The sequence below is a fragment of a genome, unplaced genomic scaffold (assembly GCF_019419815.1).
Source record: "Pyrus x bretschneideri cultivar Hongxiangsu unplaced genomic scaffold, Pyrus_bretschneideri_v1 Contig62, whole genome shotgun sequence".
Lineage (NCBI taxonomy): Eukaryota > Viridiplantae > Streptophyta > Magnoliopsida > Rosales > Rosaceae > Pyrus > Pyrus x bretschneideri.
The window spans coordinates 1,938,027-1,958,387 of record NW_025999801.1 but is presented as its reverse complement, the minus strand read 5'-3'; the positions used below and the strand labels follow the sequence as shown (position 1 = coordinate 1,958,387).

General features: G+C 37.8%; 4 protein-coding genes across 7 annotated transcripts; 3 read left to right on the top strand and 1 right to left on the bottom strand.

Moving 5' to 3' along the window:
• Positions 1-583: 583 nt before the first annotated feature.
• On the top strand, positions 584-3,369 carry LOC103946189. 4 transcript variants are annotated; one of them, XM_048572592.1, is made up of 5 exons: positions 584-815; positions 927-969; positions 1,049-1,090; positions 1,964-2,338; positions 2,425-3,369. In XM_048572592.1, the coding sequence occupies exons 4-5, from the start codon at positions 1,973-1,975 to the stop codon at positions 2,992-2,994; spliced, it is 936 nt and encodes a 311-aa protein (XP_048428549.1). In that variant the 5' UTR covers positions 584-815; positions 927-969; positions 1,049-1,090; positions 1,964-1,972; the 3' UTR covers positions 2,995-3,369. The 4 variants fall into 4 exon arrangements, with proteins under 4 accessions (XP_048428549.1, XP_009355123.2, XP_009355122.2 ...); XM_009356848.3 differs by lacking the exon at positions 927-969; XM_009356847.3 differs by lacking the exon at positions 927-969 and having other exon boundaries at positions 970-1,090.
• A 517-nt stretch (positions 3,370-3,886) lies between these two features.
• LOC103946187 (cytochrome c oxidase assembly protein COX11, mitochondrial) lies at positions 3,887-7,332 on the bottom strand. Its single transcript, XM_009356842.3, has 7 exons — positions 7,076-7,332; positions 6,478-6,814; positions 6,330-6,382; positions 5,909-5,981; positions 5,674-5,778; positions 4,409-4,489; positions 3,887-4,333 (listed from the first exon to the last, which is right to left on the bottom strand). The coding sequence occupies exons 1-7, from the start codon at positions 7,156-7,158 to the stop codon at positions 4,232-4,234; spliced, it is 834 nt and encodes a 277-aa protein (XP_009355117.2). The 5' UTR covers positions 7,159-7,332; the 3' UTR covers positions 3,887-4,231.
• Positions 7,333-7,485: 153 nt separating this feature from the next.
• On the top strand, positions 7,486-12,119 carry LOC103946188 (angio-associated migratory cell protein). Its single transcript, XM_009356845.3, has 11 exons — positions 7,486-7,743; positions 7,891-7,920; positions 8,043-8,090; positions 9,088-9,207; positions 9,359-9,504; positions 9,582-9,729; positions 9,923-10,006; positions 10,858-10,973; positions 11,080-11,138; positions 11,387-11,477; positions 11,623-12,119. Exons 1-11 carry the CDS (start codon positions 7,641-7,643, stop codon positions 11,848-11,850), a joined length of 1,173 nt encoding a protein of 390 aa, XP_009355120.1. The 5' UTR covers positions 7,486-7,640; the 3' UTR covers positions 11,851-12,119.
• A 1,035-nt stretch (positions 12,120-13,154) lies between these two features.
• On the top strand, positions 13,155-16,478 carry LOC103946236 (receptor-like protein EIX2). Its single transcript, XM_009356890.3, has 2 exons — positions 13,155-16,093; positions 16,226-16,478. Exon 1 carries the CDS (start codon positions 14,611-14,613, stop codon positions 15,667-15,669), a length of 1,059 nt encoding a protein of 352 aa, XP_009355165.3. The 5' UTR covers positions 13,155-14,610; the 3' UTR covers positions 15,670-16,093; positions 16,226-16,478.
• The last annotated feature ends 3,883 nt before the right edge of the window (positions 16,479-20,361 follow it).

Sequence of the window (20,361 nt, the reverse complement as noted above, 5' to 3'; positions counted from 1 at the left end):
CCAATATATGAATATCCTCGAGATTTTCACATAAAACAGAGTTTCAGATGCTCTGATAATTGCTCGGAATAGAGGCTTTCAAAATATTTGCGTGGAGGGAGATTCTAAACAGGTCATTAATGTGGTTGAAGGGAGATTCAAAATACCATGGAGAATCCGATCTATCATTATGTACATTGGAAGCTTGATGTCTTCCTTCCAAAACATTACGTGGAGTCACAACTTTTGGGAGGACAATTTTCTTGCAGATGTCACTAATAAAGAAATGGGTAGCTCCAATTCTTATTTTTGGGGTTGCAATATTCCTATTTATGTTGTCCTTGCTCTTGAGTTTTTTTTTTAACAAACGATATTATTTACGTTAAAAATGAGAGGATGAACTTAGTGTTATAATGTGCTAACAATAATATTATTCATACTCGCATCTAATAAAAATCAAACATAAAACCTCTAGTATTCGTAGTTTTTTCTTTAATGCATTTATATTTCTCATGAAAAATATCATTCTGACCTTAACTAAACTTCCTGTATACGTGGCACTCTGCAAATCTACAAACTCTTACGTAAGCGTTTGGCTTTCGAGAAAGTGTCAATACTCGGGAAAAATTTTCCCAACTTTTCTCGAGAAAAATAAAACCAAAATTACAAACAGAAAACCCTAATTTCCGAAATGAAGTGTGGTAGCGGTCCTCATTCCTCATCCTAACGCCGTCTCTGCATCTCCCGGTGATCATATGCAGTGGGAATTGGCAATCTGACCGGCGAGAGAGCTCCACCACTTCAGAGACCGCTACTTCCTCCCTCCATTGACCAGGGTATCTGTCCCTTTCTCTCTCTATATGTATAGATGTATATTTGTATATATGCATACAGTATATCACTGTGTGCGAGTGTATAATATAGCTTGTTATTCTAATTGCTTGCAGTTAGGAGCTTGTTTAGATAATATGCAAATTTTCATATGAATAGGTAATGAATTTTTTCCAGTGAAAAGATTGGAAGTCACCACCAATCTATATGAATATGCACTTTACTTTCGTTTTCGCAGAATGGAAACACGCAATTGTGACCTATTTTGAGTTACACTCCTGTAAGGAAATCAAGCTCTTACTTGCTTTTCTCAATGTAGTCTGCGTAGTTTGAAGAATTGTTATTTTATACTGGACGTAGACGAAAGACTAGGACTTTGTAAAATGTAGTTGATTATTTAGGTCTCCCCATCCCTTTTCTTCTTTTCATTGACCAGTGTTTTTTTTTTTTTTTTTTTTTTTTTTCTCCCCTTGATGTCGAGTGAAAGTATCATTACCTGTGAGATTAATCTAATAGGAGTATGGGTAGGAGCAGTAAGTAGTAGTTATCATCATTATATGCTGAGCGTAATTTTATTATTTGTTGTATGATTTCATATCTCATTAATAAATAAATACAGTTTCAATAGTAGGAGATATATGTGATTTAGAAGTAAAAGTTTGATTCATAGCACTATTATTTCCTGGTACAATGGATTAGGGAACATAGTTCAGTATCATTTCCGGTCTCCTACATGGAATTGTTAATTCGTATGTGGATTTTAGTGGTTAGAGTTATCAAAATCTAGAGTCTATTTGCTGAACATATAACCCTTTGACTGACCATCATGACCTCTGGCAGACGTGTGATTGAAAATCTTACATATTTTGGTCGTTTTCTTGTGAATTAAATATATATTATAGTTGTTTTATCTTATACTAGGGCATCATGATGGCCAGTTCGGGAGATTATAAAGGTGGGTGAAAAACTGCAAGTAGTAGTTGATCTCGAAAACCAATATGCATTGTTTTTCTTTCTTTCGTGTGTTGATATGCTTGAGTTCCTCAGGATTTCATATAATTACTTACCACCTGCAAGTTTATGTTCACCGTATTTTTTTCATATAGTACCGTACTAGTTATTGGTTTATTTATTTGTTATCAATTTCTTTTAGGAGTTAGAGATGGATCACTACAACCTGCATAGACAGAGAAGGGATTTGAAGCACAAAGGAAGAAATGTTGGAAGAAACGTTGTATGGTCACTTGCAATGGATAAGTGTTTAATTGATTGCCTTGCTATTCAAGCTAGACATGGAAACAAAATTGACAAGAGCTTTAATGAACATGCTTACACTGCTGCTTGTATTGCTGTGAACTCTCGTTTCAACTTGAATTTAAACAATCAAAAAGTCATTAATCGTCTTAAGACCATAAAGAAGAGGTATAAGGCAATGAAGGATATCCTGAATCAAGATGGGTTCAGGTGGAATCCCACTACAAAGATGATCGAGTGTGACAATGAAGAACTTTGGAAGAGATACATTGCAGTGAGCGGATTTCTTCTTTATTCTTTCATTTTTCATGCTTATATTTATTGTCTGCATATTGGTGATATTGTTAATTCCATAAATAGGCACATCCTGATGCAAAAGGGTCTCGAGGAAAGCCGATAGAGATGTATGATGAACTCAAAATTGTTTGTGGAAACTATCAAGTCCCTAGTCGCTGGGCTAAGATGAAGGATGGAGGCCATCCAAGTGAGATGAAGAATTTTGAAGATGATTCTGCCTCATTTCTTTCTCCAAGCTCAGATGACCTAAGTGAGACAGATGGAACCGAGTCATATAGTGGACCAGAAGAAGAATTTACCAAGTTGCCAGATGGTAGTCAAGAACCCCCTCTGGTCCAGCCAATTAGACAACTTCCAAAACGCCCTCGCGACTCAGAAGCCCTTCAGGATGCACTGATGACTGTGGCATCAAGCATTCGTTGCTTGGCTGATGCAATGGAGCAAAGCAAATACTCTATTGATGCCTCTCAACTACTACAGGCTGTGATGGAGATTGATGGTTTGGAAGAGGCTAAACAGATGTATGCATTTGAGTATTTAAATGCTGACCCTGTCAAAGCTCGAGCTTTCATGACATACGATGCTCGGATGAGAAAAATATACTTGTTTAGACAGTTCTGGTGGTGGAAGTAACTGTCAATCCCAATTTTAGGGTCCTTAGGGTGTATAGTTCTCAAGCTTACAAGAAGACTTGTGTTTGTCGGGTTTCCGAAGGTGCATGTACAGATACAAGATATCTGCAGGTTCAATATCATATATTGTTTGCAAGAGTCATTTTCACCTTGTTTGCTGCATCTTTTGAAAGTTAAAGATTGCAGTCACCGTTTATCTGATGTTTCTTGTAAACCCGAAATCGCAGTTGTAGTTTTTTCACCCGTTTTCCCCTTATTCAGCTCTGCCATGTGTTCATTGCGTCCGCCAATACCGTCCCCTCCCCTCTCTAAAATCTGTGTATTTTTCACTTGCATTTTGTTGATTTGGGTGGTGAAGTGAGAAAAGCTAGTTGTATTTGTTGGTGTTTAATTTGTTAATCTTTGTTCATGTTGAACACTACCTTTATGTTCTGGGACGGAAGAGTTTGGGAAATGCTTTACTATACCACTTATGCTAATGCAAAAATTGGGCAAGCGAGGGCATTCCTCCTTATCAACGGATGGCCGTCATTGCCACCAAAGGCAATGTCATTTCTACGGCAAGTCCGACTTAGAGAGGTTAATATATGTCATCGCTCCTCCAAAGTCGAGCATTCGAAAGATCCTTTCTAGTTTTTACGAGGGAGACGAGACGAGACATCTCTTCATCAAGATTTTCAAAGACGGCACATTGTACAAGCAATACTTGTTAGATCGGGCCTCAGGTATCCCCCTTTCTAGGGGACCATACAAGCAATCCTTAGGGAGGCGGGAATCGGATTAGGGACCTCGACTGCAGGTGTATGCTGTCATGCAAATGTACTGACTTAAAGAGAAAGAAGAGGTATTAGTGGTAGCTATTTTCAGTATTCGACCTAAATATAACGCACAAATAGCTCATAAAACTAACAATATATTTCAAATGTGAGAAGAAACAAATGAATGTATAACCAATGTAGGGTATGTAAACCAAGACCCCTTCCTTTAAATCATTTCATCCAAATAAAACCCTGTCCTCGGTTGGTCGATGTCATGAGATTTCATGTAATAAATTGAAATCTGCTGAGGAAACATGATCTGCATTTAAATATGGAAAAGCATACACCAAAAACTGATATAAATGATCTTTTTTGCCCTATTCTTCCTCGACATTTCGAGTTTGGTCGTTGTCTGGTCGTTTCTATAACTTAATGCGAATCATGTTCGCGGTTATTGAAGTGGAAGACGGCAGACCGTCTTTATTCCTCTGAAACCTTGAAAAATGTATAGGACAAAATTATGTTATTGATACCATCCATTCTCGGATCTGTTTCAAACTCAGGGTCGATATAAAAGAACACCTGCAAAATGTAACGTGTCTTTCAGTACAGCAATTTTGCTTCTAAGCAATTAGAATTTTAAGGCACACTACTTACAGGCATGTCAATCTGCTCCCCTGGAAGAAGTCGCTGCTCCTCGAAGCAAAAGCACTGTATTTTATTGAAGTAAACTGCAGCCTGGGAAAAGGAAACATTACGTTATCAAAACCCAGACATTCTAATGTGAAGTGCATGAAACTCCTAGAAGCATGCTTTTAAGTTGTCAGATCGGAAAGGTTATCGAAAAATGTAATACCAAAACAATAGGCATGATTTTGGAAACGAAATAAAGTGAACATATATTTACACTAGACGACTCCTAAATCACATTGTACCAGCAAATTTGCCACAATCTTATACAAACTTATAACCAAGCCGATGGACTGCTAAGATGGGGTTTCTCCGGAATCAAACAAATACAACTGATATTACTGTAAGCATTAACAATCCCGAAAAGAAATCCCGGCAAAGAGTCAAGAAATCACCCTTGAACACATCCCAACAACCTTGGAAAACTGTCATTGGAAAACCATCTGGACCAGGTTCTCACTAGCCCCTACCAGGATCAAGTGCAACCCAACTAATTTCTTCCTCATGATTTCAAAAGCTGCATATTCGATGGAAACTGGCACAAACCCATGATCCCTTGGCTCATCATAAGTGCTCTTGATTTCACGAGATGCTTCTCATGACTAGTCATTTTCCCCACACAAATCTGCTTTCAATTCTAAGGCCACATTGACACATATTATCAATTGATACAGCAACAATTTGTCAAGGCATCTTTCAAATGTTTTGTTAGGCTGGCATTGATTTCATACAGTGTTTCTATTTGTTCCTTCACTATCCTCGGACCACTCTCTATGTCAAGAAATTACATCAATATAATAAACTATCTTCTGAAAGCCAAGAAAATGGAAACTTTCAATGCATTGTATAGAGCTATCTCAAGCTCATCCAAAAAAACCATTTTTTGTGTTACCACCTGTCTCTGGTTGCAAACTGTTGTAATTTTCAAGAAATCCTAAAACAACAGCACATTTCAACCTTCAGGTACCCTCTTATGACAGCATATTTCGACAGCTTAATTACCCCGAAGGTGCCATCTAAATTTAGTCAAGAAGCTTAGAACATCAAACCTCTCAAGATAATCAACATCAGAAGTAAAAATAAGTGAAAACTTCATTTCCATAAGATCTAGATAATCAAGGTTTATGGAACCCAATAAGAATAATAAATTGAGACATTGTTCATACTAGAGTCTAGAAATCCAATTCAAACAAGCATGACAAAGCACTAAAAGATAGATTATCAAGCAGTACCTTCATAGGGGTAACATTATATGTGGAGACACCAACTATTGGAGTTGAACTTCGATTTTCAGCAGTATAGAAAGCAAGTGCACTTTCTCCAGGTTTGACCCTTACCTTCCAGAAATAAAGCAAGAAGGTTACGGTAAAGCAACAAAATTGTAGAGTGAGCCTTTTCGTTGAAAAAAATGTTATGAAGATTAATAATGCATATACGAATAAATAAATATATTGTGAAAGGAAAAACCTCTCTTTGTGTAGGAATAAACTTCCATTGCATTCCATCAGCCACATCAGCATTGAACTGCACCACAATCTCCCTGCAAAAGGATGTCATATAGAAATCTAAATGCTGGCAAATTTATTCAACATAAGTCACAAAATTACACATCTTTGAGAACAACATCATTCCAAAGATGAATCCACTAATGAAATTCCGACTCATGATTCTAGAATAAGAAACAAAGGTTTTCATAATTATTTTTTTGAAAGTGAGTGAAACTCGTGTGTAATTGGGATAGGGGTAGTGACCGAAAGAATTCATTTATGAATACTTTAGGCTTTGCAGGAGGGGAAAAAGCAACAACAAAGTGAAACTTAAGGATTTACTAATTTCGTAAACATAAGAAGAGGACAAAGCTCGGTTACTTTAGAAGCAGAACGCGGACCTATTTGTGACTGTGCCATCCTTAGCATGCCGAGCAATCTTCTGTTCAACACTCTAAAGAAAGCAAAGGTGCAAACCACTGTTAAATCAAACAAATTCGGAATGAAAGAAACCAATATTACAGCCCGAAAAATCGATAAGAATCAGACCTCACGGCGTTGGATAGTGCCTCCGTACCCTGTAGCTTGGCAGAATCTTCTATAGAGAGGAACAGCTGCATAACTGGCTGCCACCATTGCAAAAACCAAACCCGTCAAGTAGTAAAGCATCTTGCGCGATTTTCGTTGCGTGGTAGCCAGAGAAGAATAGGGTCTCTGGATCCTTCTCACCAGAGACTGAGAAGCAAATGGTGAGAGTTGACTGCCACACTGGTTGAACGAGCTTAATTCAAAGCGCCGCCACATATTCTTACCACCATGGCTGAAATGCCTCTGATATGCACTAATGCTACTTCCACCTCCACTAAAATTACAATTGGGTATGCATCTGGTTCATCAAATCAATGAAACAACAAAAGATTCAAACTTGATACATGGCATTCACACAAGTTATCTTCTCCAACTGCAATTTTAATCCCGGAAGCGATTTCCGCACATTTTTTTCCCGGATTCTGCATACTGCTATTAATCCTTGCCATTTAATTGAATAATCCAATCAAGAATCAAGGGAAAGAAATAAACAGGGTCGTGCGGAACGAGAAAAATGGTGTGCGGAAATCATGTCCTTCTAAGTAATGGAGATATTTACCTGGAGTGGAGACTGAAAAGGTGTGAGCTGTTGAGGTAAGGTGAGAGGGGGAGAGTTCTCTTACAAACCCTAGACCATGACATGGTTGAAGAGAGCGGATTTCAATTGATATTCAACACTGGCAGCATCTCTGCAACCAAACAGACAGTAAGAAGATGATGACTCTGCAAAACCCTAATTTTGAAATTGGGGTTTGAAATTGGAGTTTTGCTTCAGCTCGCAGCAAAAATCGGAACAAAAAAAAAATTGAAAAAATAGAAGAAAAATGGCAGACCTGAAAATTGCCCAGAACCAGAACCGCCATCGAAATAAAAATTTAATAAAAAGGAAATATTTTACACGTGTCGGGATGTAACTGGTGTTTGGAAAGAAGGAATACAGGCCTTGAAACATTCACTTCCAACGCCGCACAACTCTTCCTCCTCCAACTCTCTCTCTCCGTCTCTTGCTGTGCCCCCGCCGCCGCAGCCCAGACGTGACAACTCCACCAACCTCCTCCGCCGTGCTATTTTCTAGAAGTTCAAGGCTTATTTACCTTCTCTTTGTCTGTGTGTTAGAGGCGAAGATGAACAATCCAGCTCATGATTTTCATGAAGAAGAAGATGACCAGGGGGACATATTTCTTGATGAAGATGACATAATCCGCGAATCCGCTGTTGATGACGAAGGTCCTCATCCATCTCTCTCTCTATATATATGTGTGTGTGTGTGTGTGTGTGTGTGTGTGTGTGTAAATGTATGTAATACATATGTATTAATATATTTTGTGTAAAGAATAACGTGTAAAATTTTTGTTAATTTGTGGTGGATTGCAGATCTTCCTGATGCAGATGATCAAAGTGTTGGTATGCTTACTTCTCTAGAACCGATATTGTCTCCGACGCTAATGATTTTTGTTTTGTTTTTCCTCGTGACTTAATTCCATTGATTTGGTATGGTATGTATGAATGTTTTATGGTGGTTTCGGATGAGCCGGATGACGATGACTCGGTGCACACGTTTACTGGCCATACGGGTAAGTGGCTCAGTTGTTGTGCTTCTTTCTGCGTTTCAGCTGCTGTAGACATTATGGGTGTGTTTGAAAGTGCTTTCAATTGACTGGAAACACTTTTGATGGAAGTGCTTCTGGGACCAATCTTTTATAAAAATGCAAGTAAATCCTGGAAAAGCACTTGAAGTGCTTCCTGCAAGAAGCACATAATTGGTGCTTCTTTCAAAAAGCACTTAGAGTCAAACTCAACCACAATAGAGGCAAATAGTTAGAGCATTAGGCAGAAATGTTTTATGTTTTTGCATTTTTATTAACTTTCTATTGTGGAGGGATGTCAGAATCTTCTATTGAAGGGATTTTCTTAAGGTGATTGTTGTAGACATCACTAAGATGAGATGCAAGGGTTAACATTTAGTTCACTGTCTAGTCGCATGGATTTTGGAACTTTAGATTATTCTGCCCCTCGATGGAGTTATTGACAGTTGCTTTCTTGTGCTAGCAATAGGAAATAAAATATATATGATATGTTACTCTTTATTTTATCTGCACATGGGTTGGTTAGGAAATAAATGTTGAGAATGAATTCCACATTGATGAGAGGAGGGACGTTGCATGTGCTTAAAGTAGTTGAACTACTTCCCATGTTGCCAATTGGTTTTATGGTAGAACCCTTGCATGGTATTAGAGCAGGTTGTCCCTTGGGTGAAGCCTAATGGTCACACTTGCTCTACGTCACCCAAGTTGCGTTGTCCACGTGTTAGGCTTGAAAATTCGCCACACATGTGGGAGCGTTTTGAGAATGAATCCCACATTGATGAGAGGAGGGACCTTGCTTATGATTATAGTTGGGCTGCTCCCATTATTGCCTATTGGTTTTATGGTGGAACCTCAACTTCTTCAATAAAATCTGTATTAGCTTTGGATTTAGCTTGATGCTTTTCCGCTTAGCTAGGACAATTCTATTTCTTGGATTACTTGAAGGTTTAGGGTGTCAACTATTTTCCTTTCCTTTCTGGGACAGGTGAGCTTTACACAGTTTTCTGCAGCCCAACAGATCCTACTTTTGTTGCAACCGGTGGTGGAGATGACAGAGGGTTTCTTTGGAGAATTGGAGTAGGAGATTTTGCGTTTGAGCTCCAAGGTAGGTGTACGAGAGAATATCTGCATACTTTACGTCCTCTTGTGCTTTTGTCTGAACCCAATTTTATTTTAGAAACCTAGCTCAAAAGTTCCAAACTATGTACTCATTGGATCTTAGGCCCAAGTTTAACTTCATCTACGCTACTCTGCAGGTCATAAGGATTCTGTTTCTAGTTTATCATTTAGTACCGATGGGAAGTTGCTTGCATCCGGAAGCTTAGATGGAACTATTCAAATTTGGGATGTAGCGTACGGAGTTGGAAAAAGAACTCTTGAAGGTCCTGGAGGGGGCATTGAGGTAAAAACATCAGGCTCTGTTTCTTACTGTGATTATACTTTATTAGAAATTTTAATATGAGCTCTGTGATTTCTCAGTGGGTCAGGTGGCATCCTAGGGGGCATCTGGTTCTGGCTGGTTCAGAGGACTGCACTGTGTGGATGTGGAATGCTGACAGTGGGTCCTATCTTAATATGTTTTCAGGCCATGGTAGTAACGTGAGTTGTGGTGATTTTACCCCTGATGGTAACCATTCTTCATCTTTGTACTGCTATCTGTCTGCTTCTCTCTTGCTCCCTTCCTCTTTTTTTTTTTTTTTTTTTTTTTGGTAAACTGTTATCTTGCATTTAATTATTTAACTGATTCATAAAGCATTTTGATGTTTTTCTTGACTGTCACCGTTGATTTACGTTTTCATGTCTTTTGCTGCTTGCTTAAGGTAAAACAATATGCACTGGTTCTGCTGATGCAACTTTGAGGATATGGAATCCAAAAAGTGGCGAAAACATTCATGTCATACAAGGTATCTGTTCAAGCTATCTTATAACTTTCCTATGTTGTTCCGCTTACAAGTTAGTTGAAGTTTTAGAGCAAAAGACAATATAGAAAAAAGGTAGCATGAAACCTTGATTGCTTTAACTTTTGAAAACACGAAGGAAGATATGAATATGCTTGATCCTTTTGCTTGCTCAACCTGTGACCAATTGATGTTGCAATGTTTTGACTTCATTAAGAAGCTACCGATTCAGAACCATAATATGACAGAGCAGAGAACTCCTATACCAAACATTGATAAGGATGATGCTCAGATGTTTAGTTGTCATATATCCGAGAAGAATGACATTCGCATTCAGTATCAGAAATTTCGGCCAATATACACAATATCTTGGTGAAAATTTGAGTTTTTATGAGGTGTCAATACAGAAAATTGGGCTGAAGCTCTGTCTTTTCATCCTTTCACCGAATTTGATTGCCTATGATGAATTTCTTTTAATCTATATTTTCATCTTCGATTCGATCAGTTAACTTACCTAAAGTACCCTATTCTATCATGATGCTAGTATCTATCATTGCTTATGTATCACGAGTTAATTCCTCTGCATCTGGGCATGCTAGTCCTGAGTTATCACCTTTTTTGCATAAACTGTGCAGACTAAATCTGTCATCTTCTACTGGTCTCAATATCTCCTTTCTTTCTGATGCTAGTGAGTTGTGCCATGTTTATCTTGCTAAAAGTTGGTAAGGTTAACAGGAAGTGAAAGACTGAACTGATGTTGTTTCTGATATCCAGCAGTTTTGTCTATTTGAAACTTGGGGCAAAAACGGTAGTTGCTTGTCCTCTTATTGAAAACTTTGACATTTTCTGACTTCTAGGTCACCCATACCATACTGCTGGATTAACATGTTTGGCAATAAGCTCTGATTCAACTCTAGCTTATACTGGTGCTGAAGATGGTTCTATCCGTATCGTCAACATAACTACCGGAAAGGTATGATGTATTTTTGTTACACTACGATTCCTTAGTTGGTTAGTTCCTTGGTTTCACATCTACAATTATCAGGCTTCTAATAGAATTCCTTTTTCCCCATCAACAGGTTGTTAACTCCCTGGCTTCACATTCAGATTCTGTCGAATGCATCGGGCTTGCACCAAGGTACATCCAAGCCTCTCGGACATTCAGATTGAACTGTAATTAATTATGATAGACTGCTGCAATTTTGGATTGATAAAAAGCTATTACGTGTTGACTTCTCACCTCCATTGTTTCCAGCCTTCGTCCTAAATACGAAAGCATGTACAGGGAAACTTTGTGTTGTTTATATCTTTGCAGTTGCAATCAATGTGACTCTAAAGCATGTAGTAATCTTTCACTATACTCATAAATTAAATTGGGTATGGCAGCTCCCCTTGGGCTGCAACAGGAGGTATGGATAAGAAGCTTGTTATCTGGGACTTGCCTTCTTCATCGGCCCGTGCTACATGTGAACATGAGGTCTGTTGGAGTTTCTTCTTGTATAATATGTACCTTTCCGGTTCTAACATTCTGAGTTGTTACGAGCATGTTTGCTTCCAGCCAGTATCATTGTAGATTTTAAATTGCTGCAACTGTCTAATGGAAAAATCTTATTTGTTGGCAGGATGGAGTGACATGCTTGACATGGCTTGGTCAATCAAATTACCTAGCAACAGGTTGTGGGGATGGAAAGGTTCGAGTCTGGGACAGTCGCTCTGGGGATTGTGTTAGAACCTTCAGCGGCCACACCGAAACTATACAGTCTCTTTCCGTCTCTGCCAACCAAGAGTTTCTTGTTTCAGTATCTACTGACGGAACTGCCCGAGTTTTTGAGATTGCAGAATGCAAGTGAGCAAAATATCCTACATAGTTTTGTAACAAGTACGGTATTAGAGTTGTGCATTACTTACTTAGAGAGTCTAGGTGTCATTTCTTAATCTTCCCAACTCCTAGTGATTTATCGAGGTGGTAGCCACAGCCTCATAGTGCCTAGGCAAAGATTTTTAGAACTAGTAGTTTTAGCTGTTCAATTCAATTTCAACAACTTTTAGATATTTTATTTTCATCTTAGATATTCATTTCGTATCATTCACTACTTCGCACTATTGAAGAATTTTCTCATTTTGTTATTGTTTCCTTTATAATTTGTTTTTCAATTCCATGGCTTGAAAATCCTCCACCCAAACAGACCGTGTCATAGATTGTTTGTGGCATGATCGGTTTTTTACTAACAATTCCCACGACAGTTAGTATTACAGACCGATGATATTTCTTTTCACTATAAGTTGAAAATATTAAATTCAAATCTTGTAAAATTGTGTGTTCGAAAAACAAAAAATAAAATGAAAATGAAAAACAATTATCCACCGAAAAGAGAAGTCAGTCTAGTAGAAAAGCAAGCAATAATATTAACCTCGATGCACTCCCGCGCATTGGCTCTTTCTTCCTATACCAATTTCCACGAGTCCTATCAGTCGTTGATTCTTTCTTCCTGTACTAATTTCCACAAGTCCTGTCAGTTTCGTGGAAAAGTGAGCAATAATGTTAACCCTGATGCACTCCCACAAATTGGTTCTTGCTTCCCATACCAGATTTCCACAAGTTTTGTCAACGATTAATCTCCCCAATTCAACGAAATTCCTATTTACACCGAAAGAAACAAGAAAACAAAAAACACGGTTTTGAGTAATTTTATCACTGGACCCTGCCTGCCTTTTTGAGTCTTGACTTTTGCTGAAGCAGCACATAAAATATTTATGCTAAAGGCCAAGGCATATACATATAACAATTTTAAAGACAAAAAATCACTGTTATTTAGTACTACAGTCTAGGGTTAGGCTACTGTATATAATATGGTTTATTCAAAAAAATAGAAAGACAAAAAATCACTGAGTCAAGTTAATACATTTCCATTTGTTGGAAATGGGAAATATTGATTTTGTTCGTCACTTGTTGCCTCAACTGGTAATTTACGTGACTGTAAACATTTCTTTGTAACGTAATTGAGACGAAATGATAAACAAAATGAAAAAACATAACTCATATTCAATCGAAACAAAAACAGTGCAAACGCGTCAAATACAAGTATGCAAGTCATAGTATATTACATTTTGATTTGGTTTATTATTTAACCAAACACATTACCAGGCCTTATTCACAGCCAACAAACGTTATTCTTACAAACTGTTGGGGGTTTTTCCATACCACACTGAGTCTTAACCGTTTGAACCACCCTAGCTGAACTAAGATGGAGGGAGACAGAATCAGGTGCTTGAACAAACTCCTTCGTGCTTTAATTCTGGGGCTAACTTTACTACAATGTGTCAACCCTTCGCTTTCCCTTGGATTCAAAAATATTTCTTCAGGAGGAGTGATGAGGTGCATTGAGAGGGAAAGAGAAGCACTCCTTGCCTTCAAACAGGACCTCGTGGATCACTACAATCTCCTCTCTTCATGGGGAAGAGAAGTCCACAAGCAAGATTGTTGCACATGGGCAGGCGTCCACTGCAGCAACCGCACCAACCATGTTACTCAACTTAATCTTGGATGGTCTTCTTCGCCTGAAGCTTACTCACAGTCACTTCAACAGAAAAGACACCCGCAGTATATCACTTATGCTTTTCAAGGTAAGATGATGAGTCCTAAACTGATTGAGTTGCATCATTTGAAATATTTGGACCTTTCGTGGATTAACTTCAATGGGACCCGACTTCCAGATTTCATTGGTTCGCTTTCCAATTTAAGACACCTCGATCTCTCTTTTGCCTCTTTTGATGGTCGATTTCCAAGTCAAGTTGGAAACCTTACCCACTTGCAATATCTTGATCTCAGCTTCAACTACTTTGCTAACGCAGAAAATCTCAATTCAGTGGCTACCTCATCTTTCTTCTTTAACATATCTGGACCTAAGTTGGAACAATCTCAGTAATGTTCCTGACTGGCTGGAAATAGTTAGCAAGCTCCCAAAACTTACAAACTTAACATTATATCAATGTGGTCTTCCTTCTCCTGCAATTCATTCCACTACTCTTTTTAACATGAATTCTTCAAAATATCTTACTCATGTTGATCTCCGTTTCAACCGACTCACATCTTCCATATTTGCATGGTTATCCAAAACCAATGCCAGCCTTGTTTATCTTGATCTCTCTTCTAACCAAATTGAAGGAGGGATTCCACAATCTTTTTCCAAGTTATGTAATCTGCAAATATTGGACCTCTCTGGCAATAATCTGAGTGGACAGCTTTCCTGGTTGGTTCAAATATTAATGTCTACATGTCCTGATCAAAACTCATTGGAGATTCTGAGCCTTTCAAGCAATCATCTTTCTGGATCAATTCCTAATCTCACAAAATATTCATCATTGAAAGAATTACTTCTCTATTACAATCAATTAAGTGGAACAATACCTGAAAGCATTGGGCAAATGCCTAATCTGGAGTGTATAGACCTGAGTATGAATGCTCTGGAAGGTGTGGTTTCGAAATTCATTTCTCTAAACTCTCCAGATTAAGGTATTTGGCTTTGTCCTCTAACTTGCTAGCTTTAAACTTCCATTCCGATTGGATTCCTCCTTTTCAGTTGGTCCATATATGTTTGAGGTCTTGCAAAATGGGTCCATATTTTCCAAAATGGCTTCGAACTCAGAACGAGTATGCATACCTCGATATTTCTAACGCTGAAATTGTGGATATCCTTCCAAGCTGGTTTTGGGGTATGACTCGTAACGTGACATATATCAATCTTTCCAATAACCAGATTGGAGAAATGTTTGCAAATTTGACAGTGGATTTCGTATATCACCCCAAAGTACAGCTGAGTTCGAACCAAATTGAAGGTCCAATTCCCCCAACTCTAGCACGTGCGTCATGTTTGGATCTCTCTAATAATAAAATTTCAGGGTCGATTTCTATCTTGTGTGAAGCATACAATGGATTATTGTTTCTTAATCTCTCAAGCAACAATCTCTCTGGAGAACTTCCAGAATGCTTGACACATTTGGACAATCTAGTCATGCTTGATTTGAGTTACAATGCTTTTTCCGGGAAAATTCCATCCACAGTAGGCTCACTATATCAAATGAAAACGTTGAAATTAAGAAGCAACAGATTTGTTGGAGAGTTTCCTTCATCCTTCAAGAACTGCACCAGTTTACAGGTTATTGATGTTGGATACAATAAATTATCAGGACGCATACCAAAATGGTTAGGGGTTAGCCTTCAGAACTTGGTTATCCTGATGCTCTCCTCTAATAACTTCAACGGAAGCATGCCGTCTGAACTATGCCGTCTAACAAACATTCAAAACTTGGATGTGTCTAGCAACAACATCTCTGGAACGATACCAAAATGCCTCAACGATTTGACTGTTCTGGCACAAAAAGGAAATTCATCTCCGATCCTTCAACATTTGTACCAAAGAGATGATTTTTTTGATGGCGTTGGTTATATGGATGATGCAACATTCGTATGGAAGGGAAGAATGCACTCGTATAGAAACACTTTGGGACTTGTGAAGAGAATTGATTTCTCGAGCAATAGATTAACGGGGGAGATTCCAAGTGAAATCACGGATCTTGTTGGGTTAGTTTCCTTAAACCTATCGAGAAACGGATTGATAGGTGAGTTACCCTGCAAAGATTGGAAAGTTGCAATCATTGGATGCACTTGATTTGTCAAGAAACCAGATACATGGTAGAATTCCAACAAGCCTTGCTCAGATATATGGTCTTAGTGTCTTGGACTTGTCATACAACAACTTTATTGGCAAAATTCCAACAGGCACTCAGCTCCAAAGTTTTGATCCCTCTGATTATGCTGGAAATCCTCAGCTGTGCGGACCTCCACTTCCAAAGATGTGTGGTGATCAACAGGAAACTCCAATCTCAAGCAACGAAGAAGAAAAGGATGAGCTTATAACATGGGGATTTTACGTCAGCATGGCGCTTGGCTTTATTGTTGGATTTTGGGGAGTTTGTAGCAGTCTGATTTTTATCAGGCCATGGAGATACTCATACTTCAGGTTCTTGAATACCTTGAATGATTGGTTTTATGTGAGGGTGATATTGATCAAGCGGCACTTCAATTAAGCAATGGTACGTAAATGTGATTTATTTTTCTTTCTTAAATTAAGCGATATGCATGCATCTCTTCGTAAGGTCTTTCTGATTAATTTGGTTGTGTTCTTCAAAACTTAATTATGCATGCTTTTTTATTTTTATTTTCAGCGCTTCTGAGACAACACAAAAGGATTCACTTCACTGGAAGAGCTTCACGGGCCTTATCTGTTTTAAGTTTTCAAGTATTGAATTGTCATAATAAAGAACTTTACTTCTAAATGTCCTTGGCAGATGATTTGTTAGTGTAAATTGTTTGTACGAAGTTTATGTTTATGTTTACTTTATCAAGACCTTTCTGCAGTATATGTTTTGAATCACGATATTTACTAAAGAAATTCAGTTAATTCTGGATTGCATATGATTGTTTTGTTTGCCGTAAATTTTAGTTCAAGGGATTGGTTGCAGTCTTGTGCATATGTCTATCAATGATCAGACGACGATCAACAAACTAATTATTATTTTTTTCATCAGAAATAATACACCAGGAACCCTATATGCTTTCTGTACACAAATTACAAGCTTCTGAATGACATCCTTCCTACCAATGTTTTTTACGACTTTCTATTTTTCCTTTCCATTTTGTCAAAGAAATTTATATACTCGAATCATTTGACGCACTGGGAAATCAATTCAAATAAACAATTCAAATACAATATATACTGCTGGTAAATGACAAAATCTAAACCGTGGAAATGATGAAGCTTTGGCTTCAGTGGTTTTAAACCTTTTGATCAATCGAAGGATACATAAGCCGAGAGCCAAACCGAGAGAAGTGGCAAACTAGGCACCTGGTCGAGCGGCCTAGATTTTCACTTCTGTCCAGCTGCTGTGCTCCTTTTGGATTCAAGCATAGTACCTCCTTAAGTGCAGCTTACGCTTCAATGTCCATTCCAAGGGCCGAAAGGGCAACAGCCTAAGATAACATGCAATGGGCCAAACGGGGGAAACTACTTGTGCTTGCATTGCATCGTTTGTAGCTTCCTGAGGCTTTGTCACTCATGAGATAAGACAGACTATGGCGGGCAAAACTGTTGGAGAAACCATTGTTCCAGCACCAATGAACTGAAAGCGAAATAGAACCGTCAGCAACGATAAAACATGCAGAGAAAGCAGCAATTAAGGATTTACTAATTTTTCTTTTCTTTCAGTTTTGTTGTTTTTATTGGTCGTGCAAGTAGAGTTACTAAGTTCAGATACTCTAAGATACCTTAAACTACCGACTTTGTTTCTTCAGTTCTTCCAATCATGAATTAGAAGATAAAATGTAACGATCGTATTCTAACTGGAAATCTAACGCCAAACAAATTCCGTACGAAGCTGCGTTTAGTAATTTATTTTAACAGGCCAGATAAAGAACATCCTATTGAAGGCCAAATTCGGAAATCAGTAGGAACATGAAAGCAACTCGTATCAAACCTCTACTCAGAATTTCCCACAAGTATCATAATAAGAACCTAACCTGTGAATAACATTCAATTGTGGTTCTGAAGTCCTAGTGCTTAAAAGCAGAATCCCCACTTTTCTTTGAATCTAATGATTCCTGCATTTGGTCAGTTCACATTTGGAACGAGAGCTGCAGTGGAACGTAACTATTGAGAAGGCTAAATATATATATACAACACAACTTATTAGATACTTCTCCATTAATTAAACAAAAATACGACCTCATTTGTCAATCCATCGTCTTCATAGCCGATATTCTCTGGGATATCATGTATAGCAGTCAAATCCCTTCCTGAGCAGGCTTCACTGAGTGGTGAAAGAGAAGACCAGGAGGTACCATGTGGGATACAAGGTACAAGGTTCTTCATTAATACAAATAATGAATCGGTAGATAGTTAGATACGAGCTTACACAAATTGGTCAGATTGAGTCCATTGAAAAGAAGATAACGTACGAATATATTGCTTACAAGACTGCACCAAAATATAGATCGAGAAACAACTACGTGAAGATTTTTAACAGTCGAACTATGCTCTCGGGGTAAAGTTGATAAAACCAATGTTGTATTTTAATATAAAATATTTTCATGGATGTCATTTGAGCACAAAAAATTAAGAAAACATGTTATCATTTGTTGCAGTCCTATTAGATTATGAGTGTGATCGTGCAAATCTTATCATATATGGAATATCTCTTAGACTAGATCTTATCCTATTAGAGTTGTAACTCTATTAGGGTAATGAATTTACATTCCCTACTATTATAAATAATTTTACTTTCCCTACTCCTGTAAGTTTATAAATAAAGGCACAATTAAGTCTCTTTTCCTAAATCACATTTTCTCCAGCTTTTTACAATCGCAACTTTGGCTTCGTCGTAAGCAGTCAAATCTATATGGTAGAAAGATCGCTTTGGGAGTCTTGAGCAATCAGAGAAACCTACCCAAAATCTCGCTCACATTGTCATTTTGCTAAAAAGACGTGAACAAAATCGACTAAAAGCGAAAACAAAATATACCCAACTAGCCCAGTTACATAACCCAAAATTTGTGAGCTCAAATTGCACACATGAGAAATTAAATTGTGAACCCAAAGAATAATTTTTCATGTTCTCGCTGTTAGGCAGCAGTGAAAGTGGCCACCATGGCCATCCGTCCTGCTCACTAGCCTTTCGGCTTCTGAGTTAATCGTCATGGTTTTGCTTTTGCTTTTGCTTGGATTCTCCGGAAAGAAAACGGGTTTAGAGATGGAGACTTTTGTGGAAAAGGATCCTTTCCGGATTCATTTTGTGGGGATCTTAGGATCTTCATATCCTATCCATTCATCGTATATTATATGATCAATTTTCGTGAGATACTATTTGTGTTTAATTTTAAATTAAAAAATTAAATAATTTATGACCGCACGATATACAATGAACTGCTAAGATATGGGGTATCTCTAGGATCGCTACAAAGTGGATCCGGATGGAATCCAACACGGGTTTTAGAGATAGTGATTAAGTGAGGGTATATGGGACTTGGATTGTCTGCCCTCCCCATCCCATACCATTCCCATCCCTTCCTATCTTTTGTGGTCACGGTTAAACCACGTCAACATTTAATATTCTCATTGTTTTTTGTTTTATTATTTCTATAAAAAAAAAAATTAATGTAAAATGTTGACGTGGCTTAACTATTACTACATAAATAAGAGGGGATGAGAATGATATGCGATGGGAAGGGCAGACAATCTAAGTTTGGGTATATGTACATCACTTTTACGCACCACCTGACAACTTTCATCATGCTTGTTCTTATTAAATACATTTTTTAAAATTTGAGGATTGTTATTAGCTATTCAAAATTCTCACTATACACTCCAAACTTTCTATATTTTGAAAGAAAAATACATTTGTGAGTAGAGACGCAACTCGGCAAATTGGGCAGGTTAGATGATCAACCCAACCCTAACCCAACCTTTCTAATTCAGGTTTGGCTTGAGTTCGGTTTCATGGGGATTTATTCGGGTTTGCGTTTGCCCAATTTTATCAAATTTAATCTTCTAACACATTACTTCATAAGATAAATCTCAAATTTTGAACCAAGTAATGCAAAACCATTAAAATTCAATTTTACACATCACCATCCATAAAAATAATAAACCAAATAGAGTGGGACACATTTCTAAAGTTTCAACCATGCAAAATTAAAATTAAATGACAAGACAATACTAATGTTTTAACCAAAAGAAACATAAAAGCAACACTATTGTTCATTGTTCAAATGAAAAGCAAACAACAAATTTCAGGTATAGCCATCCCAAACTTGTATCTAGTGTATATAATACGAAGTGAGATGGGTAATATGTGCATGAGTAATTTGGGTTAAAAATTTGACTCGGTTTGGGTTGACATAGACGAGCAAAGCATCAACCCAACCCAATAGGGGTGGATTCGAAAGACTGAAAACTGAAAATAACCGAACTTAACATCGAATAGAAACCGAAATAAACTGAATCGAAGAAAAATCAAACCAGATTAAAAAAATCAAACCGAACCGAATTCTAAACCCATTTAAACAAGTTTTATGATACTTAACTAACCTTTACTAACAAATACATTACACTGCGTACATGTGCAATTAGTTTAAGGATTTGCTATTGTTTTTTATTGCCAACTGCTTAAAGATGAAATGGATTTTGGCAGGAGCCAATTGTCACAACTCAGCCCGGGTCCCAATCACATCCTAGGCTCGATTTCACCGTAGCACGATATTGTCTGCTTTAGGCCTCAACCCCGACCAAAATCAAGACGTGCTGACC